The sequence below is a fragment of the Vicugna pacos genome, chromosome 4 (assembly GCF_048564905.1).
Source record: "Vicugna pacos chromosome 4, VicPac4, whole genome shotgun sequence".
Taxonomy (NCBI): domain Eukaryota; kingdom Metazoa; phylum Chordata; class Mammalia; order Artiodactyla; family Camelidae; genus Vicugna; species Vicugna pacos.
The window spans coordinates 22,915,205-22,929,444 of record NC_132990.1 but is presented as its reverse complement, the minus strand read 5'-3'; the positions used below and the strand labels follow the sequence as shown (position 1 = coordinate 22,929,444).

Genomic DNA, 14,240 nt, shown 5'->3' with positions numbered 1-14,240 from the left:
AGTATGAAGACCTTTATTCACAGGAAAACACGTGTGGATTGGGGGAGTACAGTGCCTAACAAGCTCAGAAACACTCTTCGAAGGATTTGGTGCAAGGGGGAGTTTTATAGAGCATTAGAAGAGAGAAAGCAGAAACAGGGTATGATTGGCTAGGAGGTCAGGGATTTTCTTGTAACGGTAGCAGGTCCTATTTTCTAGAGTAAAGTAAACTAGATAAAGCTGAGTTGCAGGTCTGTGACTGGTGTATGTTAGGTTTCCTTGATAGTGAGGCATTTCCCATAGTTCAGGTTCCAATTTCTGATACGGGCCGGGCCACTGGGGCAGCCTGCATTTAGTGGGTTCTGATACATGAATTACTTTTATCAGTGCTCTTTCAGTGATGAGTGATAATCAGGAGGAGTTGTTAATGCCTTGAAGAAGAAAAACAGAATTTCAGCAAACCATGTTTATCAAATTTGTGGATAATGTGACATTGAAAGTGCTGGAAAATACAAAATAGAATCACAATTCCCAAAAATCTCAATAGACTGGAAAGATATAGTTATCTAAAAGACTACAGAGTCCTTTATTTGGCTATAAAATACCAATTATTCAACTATGCAACAGGAAAAATATCAGACTTTATAACAGCATACATAAGAATTTTTGTTAAATCCTGTATGAGGCTACAGTATGATATGCTTACTGGAAAAGCTTACACAATTTTAGTCTGCATCTACCAGGAGTGCTACTAAGTACTTCTCATAGTACTTAGTACACTTGGAATATGAAATTGAATTCTGGACATAATGCTCCATCAAAATAAGCTGGTGTACATTCAAGAGGGACCAGAGTGGGAAAGCATCTTAAAAACATTCATATTAGGAATATTTGAATAAGCAAGGTATGTTTTTCTTAGAGACGTTGAAAGCATCATATAATTATGTCCAAATAATTAAAAGATCATCCACATGGAAAAGGAACTGGACTTACATGTTCCTCTATTGCTTTATTTTTTCTTTAATACAAACTATTAACATACTATATATATATGTATATAACTTATTCCCCTTATTTGTTACCTGTACCCCCACCCCAGTAGGATGAAGCTACATGAAGGAAAATATTTTTATCTAATTTTTTCACTCACTACTTTATCCCTTGTGCCCAGAAGAGTGGTGCTTAACAAGTATTATATTGAATGATGAATACTCATAAGAGATGAAACTGGGGTCAGTGGGTATTATAAGGCTCAGAGATTCAAATTTTGTACTTGTCTAAAAGAAAACTTTCTGTTAGAACTATTAAAGCTTTCTGCCCTGGCACAGAAAGTAGTGAGTTTTCTAACCCTGGAAGTGTTAAAATGAGTGTTTACTGAGTGAACCCTGGGAGAAATACTATAGCTGTGATGCCAGCAGGCATGTGATACTAGATAATCTAACTTTTTGATGAGATTTTGTAATTTTGTAAAATACATTTAGATTAATTTTCTCTCAATATATTTTGACTGATTCTCTCTTAACAATGAGAACCAGTAAATGCTCAAATTAAACTTATAGCTATATATGCAACACGTGCTATGATATTATTTGGTCTTGAACTTAAAAGACATATATTTAATGACTCTTCTTCTTGGGTTTTATGCCCCCTTTTCCCCAAAATCAGTGATTCTGAAACGCAGACCTTACAGAATTTGGGAACAATTATTGTAGAAACATCCCAGGAAATAAGTCCTACAGAAGATAGAAGAGACCAGAAAGAAAATGACCAAACAGAAGACAGCCAAGTGCAAGGAAAAGAAATAGTACAAATATATCCAAATGTAGATGGCAAGACCTCAAAGGTACATGACACAGTTTTGCTTAATTATAAGCAATGTTTTTAATTTTAGCTCATGCTGCATACCTTAAATCAATTTTTGTTGCCAGTGATTTAATTTGAAACCTTAAAAAATTGATATTTTTGAAGTATGCACTGAAAATACTCACTTTTAAATAATTTTAAGTACTAATTTTTAGTCTTTTGTGTAGATGAAAATAGAAGTGGATATTATTTTCCTAAATATAAATCTTAAGAAATTTATATCTCAGTCAGAAAATAAGTAAATAAAGGTGATAATAAGCTCATTACTGTTTTCAGGTATGTGAAATATATGAAGAGAAGAAAATTCCGTTTTTATATTAGCCTTCATGATAATAAATTATTTAGTCTTAAGTCTTTAATTTCTGATTCCTATTTTATTCCCCAGTGTATTTTAAATATTAAACTATTGATGTTCCAAAACAACTTATTCAATAATTCTTACCACTGGTACATCATGTCACCAAAAAGTTTATCAATTCAGCATAAATCAGTGAAAATCTGGGGAAAGATAATTCTTTTTGTTTTTAAAAAAACAGATTATCTTTGAGCTAAACTATAGTGTTCTTTAAAAATCAAATCCAAAAGTGGTTTGTTTGTTTTTTTTTTTGAGATCTAGCCAGAACTTTGAAGGAAAAAGTTCAAGGATGACACCAGTTTATTTTAGTGACTGCCAGAATAAAGTTTAGATGAAGAATTACATGCTGAGTACCTGCTGATTGAGTGGTTGGTTGATAAATATATTTTACAGAAATCTCCAACTTGCCACGCATTATTTGCTTTGGAATTTTGTTTAGTTGCATTTATTTATGTGCAGCTTAATGAGTTTATAAATAAAGTAACTCATAATTCCATTCATAAAATAAGAGAGTATAGTGTAAACTACTTTGAATAGATCTATGTATGTTGTTGGAAGTCAGAAAATAACAGTTGGCCAAATTATACCAATTGTGTTTGGAAAATATTAGAAACTTTCTATCAACTCCAAAGATAAACATTATTTTAACTTTAAATTAATTATCCCCCTTGTATTCTTCATAATTTTATTTCTCCTAATATTATGGTTAATTTTGCCTATTTTTGAACTTTATGGAATCAGTAAGGTATGTCTTCTTTTGTGTCTGGCCTTCCTTTGTTCAGCATTATGTGGAGTTCATTCATTCTTATTGTTGTATAAAGTATTTCATTGTTCAAATACACCACAACTTATTTATCCATTCTACTGCTAAATTTGGGGTTGCTTCAGTTTGGATTTCTTGCAAATGTTGTAATGAATATTCTTGTAAATGTCTTTTATGGTACAAATATGGGCATTTCTGTAATGAAATACCTACAGGTGGAATTACTGCACCATAGATTATGTGTTTCTGAGATTTAGTTGATAATATTATTTTCCAAATGTTGTGCCAATTTATTGCATCCACCAACAGACTATGACCATTTTTACTGCTACTCGTCAACATTCAGTATGTTAGTTCTTCTCATCTCAGCCAGTTTTGTATGTATGTTGAGGTATATCATTGTGGGTTTAATTTACATTTCAGTGATTACAAATATGCTGGTAAGTACTACTTACAATTATTGACCATTTGGAATTCTTTAGTGAATTGCTTCGTCAAGTCTCTGCCCATTTTACAAATGAATTGTCTGCCTTTTTCTTATTCAACTGTGGAAGTTCTTAAATATGCTGCTTAGGAGCCTTTTGTTGATTGTATACATTGCAGATATCTTGCCCTATTCCGTGCTGTGTCTTTTCACTCTTTTTTCGTGGAGTCTTTTGGGGAATAAAACATCATAATTCTAGTGTGACCAAATTCAACAATTTTTTTGCCTGTATGAATAGGACTTTTTGTGTTCTATATATTAATTTTTTACCTACTACAGCTTAGATATTTTTTATACTACTTTACTTGTTATCTTTTCCTGTATTATCTGACTTACTGTTTTGATGTTCATGTCTATGTCTGGCATTGATTTCTGCATGTAGTATAAGGTAGGGTTAAGTTTCACATTTTTCCCCACTATGTTCAACAGCACCACCTTTGTTGTAAATCAAAGGTGCATATACATGTAGGTATGTCTCTAGACTTTTTCTTCTGTTCCATCGGTGTATTAATCTATATCATACTGTCTCATTACTGTTAGTTTATAGTAGTCTTGTTGATAATAGAGCAAATTGCCCATCATGTTTTCCTTCAGAGTCTCTTCAATGTTCTTGGTCCTTTACCCTTCAAAATGAATTTATAAGCAGTTTCTCACAAAAATATCCTTTGAGATTTTGATAGGGACTATATCAATATAAATTAATAATAAAACAATAAGAAGACTCTGAAAGGTAAAGGAGACACACCAGCTAGGGATCTCAGAACTCGAGGAACAACATAGTTGATAAGTTCTCTGGGTCTTCATTTTGCCTCATACATCCTGGCCTGGGTGCTGAAGAAACCTGCAGCTTGGAAATGCCAGTTGGTCAGAGGATAAAAGCCCCCTATAAAATCCTGTTTTCTCTAATCAAAGTGACAGCCCAGAGAGACAGAAAACTTTTACACAGTAACTGTCCTTCTTGAACCAATCACCATGGGAAAAATTGCAACTCTACCTCTACCCGACCAGTAAAGACCCAGTGGGGAACCTAGACTTTGCTCTCACCTGGCTATGAAAAGGCATCCCTCCTCCTTCTGTCAGGGTCACATGAGGGGCCAATAGTAATCACTCCCTCCTTTTATGTCATTAGAGACCATACAGGGAGCTGGACATCCATCTTCATCCACAAAAAAGAGATGTTCCTTTTCCCTTTCTAGTAGGGATTTTTCAGAGGTCAAGGGTAGAGATGCAGACTTTCATCACCTCCTATATCTATAAAGCCTCCCACCCTCTCCCCATGGTGTCAGTAGAGGTCAAGTTAGGAGCAGAAACAAGGCCATGCTCTGTATCCCAACCAGGGTGGTATCAGCAGAGGTCTGTGGGGAGCCTGAACTTTCACTCTCACCAAGTAGTAATGAGGTGCCCCTCCCTATCTAGGGTGTCAGCAGAGACTGGACTTCCATCCCCAACTGACAGTAATGAGTTAGTACTCCCTCATCCCATACATGTGACATCAGGGGAGGCCTACCAAAACATAAGATTTAAATAAGATCCAGAGTCTTGAAACATAATACCCATAATGTCCAGGATACAACTGAAAATCATTCACCATACCTAGCAACCAGAAACACCTCAACTTGAATGAAAAAAAAAACAGATGATCAACAGCAAAAGCCAGAAGCAAAATGACACAGATGTTCAAACTATATGACAGCATTTTAAGGTAGCTGTCATAAAAATGCTTCAATAAGCATTTGCTAACAGGCTTGAAATAAGAGTGAAACAGAAAGTCTTATCAAAGAAATAGAAGATATAAAATAGAACCAGATGGAAATTTTATCCAAAAAATAAGATAACTATTTTGTGTTCACCCCACAGAGGATGTCATCAGTCCTCACCAGTTAATTTGATGTCAAGACTAATGACACAGAACACTCAACAAGTGGGGAATGAATGTATTACTCACATGATGGATGCAATGCATCCACAAGTATGAACAAATGATTTTGACAAAGTTGCAAAAGCAGTTCAATAGAAGAAGGATAGTGCTATTCAACAAATAGTGCTGGAGCAATTGGAGATCCCTAGGCAATAAAATGAACCTATACCTAAACTTCACACCTTATGCAAAAATTAATTTGAAATAGATCACAGATATATATGTAAAACAAATATAAAACTTTCAGAAGGAAACATAAAAGAGTTTGGGCTTGCTGAGGAGTTTTTGGACATAATATCAAAATCATGATCCCTAAAAGACAATATCAATTAATTAGACTTCATCAAAATTAAGAACTTTGTGAAAGACCCTATTAAGAAGATAAAAAATGCTACAGACTGGGAGGAAGTATTTGTAAACCATATATTTGACAGAAGATTGGTGTGTTGGATACATAAGGATTTTTTTCAAACTCAACAATGGAAAATCGAACAATTCAATTTGAAAACAGGCAAAAGACATGAACAGACATTTCACTGAAAAGGATAAATGGATGGCAAAAAAGCACATATAAAGATGTTCAACATCATTACCAATTAGGCAAATGCATATTAAGACCCTAATGAGATACACATCTAATAGCTAATATGAAACAATACCAAGTGCTGACACGGATGCAGAGAAACTGGATCTCTCATACAGTGCTAGTGTGAATACAGAGTGGTACAGCACTGTTGGAAACGGCAGTTCCTTTTTTTAAAAAAACTAATCATAGACTTACCATACAACCCAGCTATCTCACTCTTGGACACATTGCATAGAAATGAAAATTTATGTTTACCAAAAATCCTGTATATGAATGGTCGTGACAGCTTTATTTGTAGTAGATAAAAACTGCAACAACCAAAATTTTCTTCAATAGCTGATTAGTCAAAGTGTGATACATCCATACCATGAAATACTATTCAGCAATAAAAAAAAGGTACAGGCTATTGATATATACAATAGCTTAGCTTCGTGACTTCAAATTTCTCATCTTGAGTTGGGACCTAGGCTTTCTTTACAGGTTTCTATATTCTGATTTGCTATTTATATGGAATTTCAGGGTCACAAGGGATTATCAGTTGTCCTGTATGTTGCTGGCTTCTTTGTCATTAGTCTCACTGGATTCTTGCTTTGCTTTATTTTTGGCCTCAGAATTTCCCTTAACACTTTCTCATGTTTAAAACAGACTTTAAGTGTGCTTGCTTCAAAGTAAATGAAAGTCTCTTTTATTTTAGGTCCAATTAATTTGATGCCAAGTATGGTAACTGATATTGGTAATTTGGTGGTTCTGTTTTGGATCTTTTTATAGTAATTAGTACATGATATAATATTAATTGAATCGTAAGAAAGCAATGAAACATTTAAAAATGCATCTTATATACTGGTTCTGAAGACAAGTTCAAATGAGACATTTTAAAAATACTTTGAGAAATGAAACATAGTTTGTTTAAAGGAAAGTAATTAGTTTAAAGGAAAACCCTATCTTAGATAGGAGTTTCTGGTATTTGTGTTAATAAATCAGTTTTATTACTTTAGGGCCATGCCTTATATATAATATAGTGTAATTTATATATTCATCAGTATAAAATATATAGCTCATTGTCAAAGTAACATTCAGTCAAATTTATTTTTTCCTTCCACTTTTACCATAATTATTTATTTGTTCCTGAATTGGGTTCTTTGAAAAAAATTCCTTTTTTTAAAGAAATAGTTTTCTGAATTAATATTGTTCCTGTTTCCCAGGCAATAAATTCTTAAATAAGGCCAAATATTTTATTATTAGAATTTATAATATTTTGCAACATATTCCTATTTAAATTTTTGCTTTGGGAAAGGTTTTATAGATTGATGAAACATTTCTGAACAAAAGTCAACATGACTTAATTTTACTTAGCCTCAGTGTACTGGAATGTCATGAGGAAAACATGCAGCTTCAAGGAAAGTTACTTTATAATCATCAACATTGTTTTATCTTCATTTGTCAGAAGGGATTCATCAGTCTACAACAGAGAATAGTATTTGAGAAAAAGATCAAGATTCCCAGAGAATAAGTTATTAAATATTGTTATTTTATTTTTGTTGCTTTTATGATTTTTATTCATAGCTTTTAAAACTGTCCCTAGGCTAAATTTCTGTGACTTTTGGGTTGAGTTTTGTATTTGTACCTTCTGTCTGCTAGGTTAACTTTAGTGCATGTATTATGTTCATTTATAAGTTTTTGGTGTCAACTGTAGAATTTTATTATCCAGACATTTTTACTCCACAAAACAAATATATTTTTAAGTAAACAAAGATTATATATTATGTTGGTTCACTTGATGTTATTGAATAATTAATTTTTATGAAACTTTAAAATTTAGATTTATTTTCACAAGAATGCCAAAAAGCCAGCTTTTCAAAAGAAGAATGGTCATATTCAAAAGAGTTCACATACAACAGGTCCTACCAGAGGTAAGAAGATATGTGAAATTAACAATGTCTTTTAAATTTAATGAACTGTTAAAAAATTAACATTATTTTTGTATAGTTAACAGAGAAAAGTGGAAAAATATAACTGCCCAGAAATCAAGTAGCAATATTATTTTATTACGAGAACGGATTGTATCCTTGCAACAACAAAACAGTGTACTTTTCAGTGCCAAAAAAGCAGCAGAACTGTCTGTTAAAGAATATAAAGAAGTCAATGAAAAACTCCTTCATCAGCAGCAGGTGTCTGATCAACGATTTCAGACAAACAGGCAGACAATAAAGGTAAAAGGAACTTTAAAAATAAATTACAGTAACCTATATTATAAAAGTGAATATTCTGTTTTACATGTGTTGTTTGGTTCATATTTGCATTAGACATGTCTATGAGTTTAAAAAACTCCCAGGCAATGCTAACTAATGTAAAGTTTAATACTTAGATTTCTTTAATAAGGTCATAGCAAGAACTCCAAATCTTTTGACAAATATTTTACTAGAATTCCTTTTCCACTTAGTTTTTTTCTTTATCTTAACATCTTTGTATGATATTTATTGTGTTGTTTCTTAGATTTTAAAAACAGGCTCCATATATTGAAAAAAATTCAGATACAGTCATTAAAGATTTACTCTTATTGAGGAATTTTAAAAAAAAGGTCTCCATAAATTCTTTTAGCTTGCCTCTTTGCCCATGTCTAAAACTTTGAATTTATCAGTATAAATCACATTATTAACTAGTCATTGCCCCAAATCTTTGCAAATACTTATATAAAATGTGAAGATTTTAACATAAATATCTATATTGATGTGTTCCTATAACTTAGCTATGCTTCTTTCACTTAGCGTAATGTTTTCAGAGTTCATTCATGTTGTAGCATGTACCACTATTAGTGTAAGGACCTTGAAAATTTACTCATCCATAAAAGCAACGGAAAAAAGGGCAAAGATTGTTGGGAATTAACATTTTTGTAACACTAGGTACAGAACCTAGTCTTCTAAGGGTTAATGTAATATTCCTAAGGCAATTAATTGATGGCTCAAGAAAGTTACAAGTTTCCTAAGCTATAAATTCCTTATCTTTAAAAAGATTGAAGATCAAACAAAAGTATTTTACATGAGAACTATGAAGCATTTTATAGAGACTGCATATTGGGGAACACTTACAATTCTTCAGTGAAACTCAGGAAATTAGCCGTACTTGCAAGGATCTAAGGAGTGTTTATTAAAGAAAAACACCTGTATCTAGATAGGAACAGAAAACTTGGTGGCATTTTAGTTTGCCTTAGTCAGCATCTCCCACTCTCCCAGCTCAGCAGTATCTTGGGAAAAATAATGGTTCATGTTCCCCATGCATCCTGGCAGCTACCAGAAGAAGCAGAATGGAGCTGGAGCTCCTTTTAAGCCTTATTCCCAAATAATTACCATATAACCTGTCTGATGGTTCCCTGGTAGACCCCAGGGACTCATATCATTCAGTGTGACTAGCCTTCTTCTTGGCAGGGGAGTTGGTAGATGGGGTTGTCAAATACAGTGTAGGCAAGTGTTTTAACTTTAGGTTGCCTGAAGTGATGGATTCCAGTTTAGGTCAAACAACGTATTAATCAAATAGCTTAAAAGGAAAAGCTGGGGAATGAGATGCCCATAAGAGTTTTGAAAGGCTCTGACGTATTCTTGGGAATATGGAGGACACATGCATTCACAGAGCTATGTGCATACTCAGGAAAGAAATGAGAAGGCCCAATCCCTCATCTCTGTTTTACCATAAGATGCTGTACAAAAAGATAGTAAATGTTAAGGCAGTATTGTTTTTAGCAGCATTATTAGTAATTGCCAAAAGGTAGAAACAGCTGAAATGTGCATTAGTTAGTGAATGGATAAACAAATTGTGGTATATTCACACAATGGCATATAATTAAGCCCGAAAAATTAATTAAGGATTTATATAAGATGCAACATGGATGAATCTTCAGAACATTATATCTACTAAAAAAAACAAGTTGCAAAAGAGCACACATCTTGTGATTCCATTTATCCAGAATATTCAGAATAGGCAAATCTATAGAGACAGAAAGTAGATTAGTGATTGCTTAGGGCTGGGTAAAAGAAGAAAATAGGAGTGATTGCTAAAGTGCACACGTTTCTTTTTAAAGTGATAAAAATGTTCTAAAGTTGACTGTGGTGATGGTTGAACATATCTGGGAATACACTAAAAAACACTGAAGTGTATGCTTTAAATAGATGAATAGTGTGGTATGTTAATTATATATCAGTTAAAACTTTTTAAAATGTTCATTTTAAATAAGAAAATAGACAGACATGTAGTAGTATATACATGAATGTTGCTGATAATAAATTCATTGTTGACAGAAGAATGTAATCAAAACCTTTATTCAAATTAATAAAGCCTGCAGCCAACATAAAAATTGATTAGGTAATAAATATTATGGTAAAATGTAAGAGAGATATAACATTTTTAGGTATGTAAAGAACCCACTGTTACATGAAGCATTTATCTTCAATTATTATTAAGCTCAAAAAAGTAAAATGTACTTAAGGTGAACTTTCTTAAAATTAGTTTCTAATTAAAACAATGTGGTTTTGTTTTCCTAACATATCCACTTTACTATTGCAAAAGTGAACATCAAGAAATAGAAATATGTTAAAGCTAACAATATTAACTAGCTTTTCCAGTTTGAATGCTCAGTTCTTTGATTTAAGAGCCTTGCTCATAATACATCTAAACATGTGAAAAATGAGTCCCAAATCTTAAGAATAACAAGATGTAATTGTCATCTTTTTTTGTTCCAGCAGTACTACTTAAGTACAGTGTGGCTGTGGGAACTCCTTTGTAGTCACATATATGTCATCATATAGTTTTAAACAGCATTGACTCACTGACAGAAGGAAACTACTAGAATCCATATTATAAAAGAAAATACAGCTTTACCCATAAATCCACCTTTTAGGAAGTATTCTGAATATTTTTGTTAGGTATTAAATAATTACGTATAACATACCAACTGATAGATATCAAATGTAAATTTTTGTGGAATTTTACATACTGTAAATTTTATTTATTTATTTATTTAAATATAGCTGTGTTACTATATTGTGTTAGTTTCAGGTGTCCATCAAAGTGGTCTGAGAGCAGATATTATATGATTTCTTTTCTTTTAAGTTTGGTAAGGTATGTCTTTATGACTCAGAATGTGATCTGTCTCGGTAAATGTTCCATGTGAGCTTGAGAATAATGGCTGGTTGAAGTAGTCCATAGATGTTAGTTATGTTTAGTTGGTTGTGAACTCCAGTTGAGTTCAGCTGTGTCCTCACTGATTTTCTGCTTGGATATGTCCACTTCTGATAGAGAGGTATTGAAATCTCCAACTATGATAGTGTAATTATTTAATTCTTTTTGTAACTCAATTAGATTTTGTGTCCCATAGGTGATCCTCTGTTGTCAGATGCATGCATGTTAAGGATTGTCATGTCTTTGTGGAGAATTGATCTCTTTATATTTATGTGATACCATTCCTTATCCTTTATAAATTTCCTTGCTTTGAAGTCTTCTGTGTTTGTAATTAATATAGCTACTGTAGCTTTCTTTTGATTGGTTTTAATATAGTAAATTTTCTCCATCCATTTACACTTAATATATATGTGTCTTTATATTTAAGATGGTTTTTTTGTAGACATATAGTTGGCCTTTATTTCTTGATCCACTCTGACAGTTGGTGTCTTTTAATTGGTACATTTAGAATATTTAGAACATTGACATTCAAAATGAATAGTGATATAGTTGGATTAACCTCTATAATATTTTATTTCTGAGTATAGAGCAATGATCATTAACAGAGAATTTCTCTGTCCTCATGAAATTAGAATTGTATTTTAGGAGAAACTAATAGTAAACACACAGACAAATCAATGAGATGATTTCAAATAATGGAAATTATTTAGAAGAAAATTATATTGGGGACACTGGGATAGAATTTATTAGGTGGCTGGGTTTCCCCTTTTGTTTAGGTCCTGGCTCAGCTTACAAGGAGACATTTAACAGTATGTATGGCTTGAATACCATTCAGATTATGACTGAATAAATTAGATCAATTTTATAAATATACTATTATTTCCATAATCTAAAATAGTTTCTAAGGAAGCTTAGTGCTGACTCCAGGAGCACTACTATTTTTTAAAAATTATAGTTTCATTTCTATACCTGTACATACACGTCATCGACTTTATTTTACTGTTTTGAATGAAGTTTGTCTATATAGAAAAAAAGGAAATTCATTCTCATTTTTCAAGGTTTGTCATCACTGAGCATATTAAAAAGCAAGAAACAAAGTTCTAGTAAGTGTTTTCAAAATGTTTCAAAGAATGGTAGCCCTTAACAATATATAAGAAAGTGATAAACACCCAGTAGAAAAAAATGTGCAAAGGTAATGAGTAGACGTTTTAATAGAATAATTAGACATGGCCTGTCTTCAAAAATTCAATAAGAAGTAATTCACAGTGATTATGCTTGAATAGTTGCACTTCAAATTAACAAGGAAAAGTTGTTAGGTTGGGAGAGAAAGAAGTTTAATATATAATGCCCAGCATTGGTGAGTTTTTTTGTGGAAACAAGTACTTACACATTTTGTTGGTAGGGTAGTTTCAGTGACGTGATTTAGGAATACTGATTAAAATTTTAACTACCTATACACTTTGACCCAAGAGTTTCATGTTTAGACTAATTTTCTAATTAATATGATCCAATAGGTTCAGAGATGAATAAGGATCATCTACATAGTGCTGCTTATTATAACAATTTGAAAGCAGATGTTCAGCAGTGTTTAGTTTATTGTAGCAATTATGATATAATTATGATATAACCATATAATATATATATTCTGGGAATACATGTAATATGTTTATAATAAACTCCATAATAGTGGCTATACTTAGATCTCTTACATGAGAAGTATCTGTATTATGTAGTTATAAGTTTATGCTTACATGTTTATATTCTTGGAAGATATTTACTAGAATATTTAAAAAACTAAATCCTAATGAAAAATTACTTCTGATGCATTGCTGAATTTTCAAAAAATAGAGAAAATCTAAAAAGATGCACCACTCATATCCCACCCAAGAAAGAAAAGCTATAAGCTAAGAGCAGTAAGAATTAATTAAGCAAGCAGAATACACAGAGATGCCCAGGGAGCAGTGCAGTCTGTGATCTGGATAACAAGCCTTACATCAGCAGTACTGGGGAGATGAACCAGAGTCAGCATTAATCCAGGGCTGCCTTGGGTCCTGGCCAGAAATGCTTATAAATCTACTCTGGTGGAAAGTGTCTTCAATTTAAACCTACAAGTTTCCCATGCAGATATTAGTTTACAATTAAAGATCACCTTGTACATACAGAAGCAAGTCACTATGTGTGAGAGTTAACAAAAACAACAAGTAAAAAGGTTAGAACACCCAAGAACTTCAGCTATTGAAACCATGTGATAGTCAATAATAAATAACAGTATATAAAATGTTTAAAGAAATAAATTACAATTCAATGCAGTCCCTATCAAAATACCAAGGGCAGTTTTCATTGAACTAGAACAAATAATTTTAAAATTTGTATAGAAACACAAAAGACCCTGAAAGGCCAAAACAATCTTGAGAAAGAAGACAGAACTGGAGTACTCACACTCCCTGACTTCAGACTGTACTACAAAGCTACAGTAATCAAAACAGTCTGGTACTGGCACAAAAACAACACATAGATCAATGGAACAGAATAGAAAGCCCAGAAATAAACCCATGCACTTGTAGTCAATTAATCAATGACTAAGGAGGCAAGAATATAGAATGGAGAAGACAGTATCTTCAATAAGTGGTGCTGGGAAAACTGGACAGCTACATGTGAAAGAATGAAATTAGAACATTCTCTAACACCGTATACAAAAAAAAACAAAAACCAAAAAACTCAAAATGGATTAAAGGCCTAAATGTAAGACCAGAAACTACAAAACTCCTAGAAGAAAACATAGGTGGAACACTCTTTGACATAAAGTATAGCCTTTTTTTTTTTTTTTGGATTTGTCCCCTAAAGTAAAGGAAATAAAAGCAAAACTAAATAAATGGGACCAGTCAAACTTAGAAGCTTTTGCACAGCAAAGGAAACCATCAAAAAAATGAAAAGACAACCTATTGAATGGGAGAAAATATTTGCAAATGATATGATCAATAAGGCAGCAATATTCAGGATATATAAATATCTCATGCAACTCAATATCAAAAATACAATCAATTAAAAAATGGGGAGAAGACCTGAATAGATATTTTTTCCAAAGAAGACATACAGATGGCCAACAGGCACATGAAAAGATGC

The 14,240-nt window shown here is 32.5% G+C and overlaps 1 protein-coding gene across 2 annotated transcripts in view; it reads left to right on the top strand.

Moving 5' to 3' along the window:
• The window catches only part of CNTLN (centlein), a 245,958-nt gene that overhangs the window by 164,473 nt on the left and 67,245 nt on the right, over positions 1-14,240 (top strand). For both annotated transcript variants that reach the window (XM_006208273.4, XM_072959367.1), the window contains exons 16-18: positions 1,645-1,822; positions 7,768-7,858; positions 7,935-8,158. In XM_006208273.4, coding sequence (XP_006208335.1) covers positions 1,645-1,822; positions 7,768-7,858; positions 7,935-8,158 — 493 coding nt within the window. The remainder of the gene's footprint in view (positions 1-1,644; positions 1,823-7,767; positions 7,859-7,934; positions 8,159-14,240) is intronic.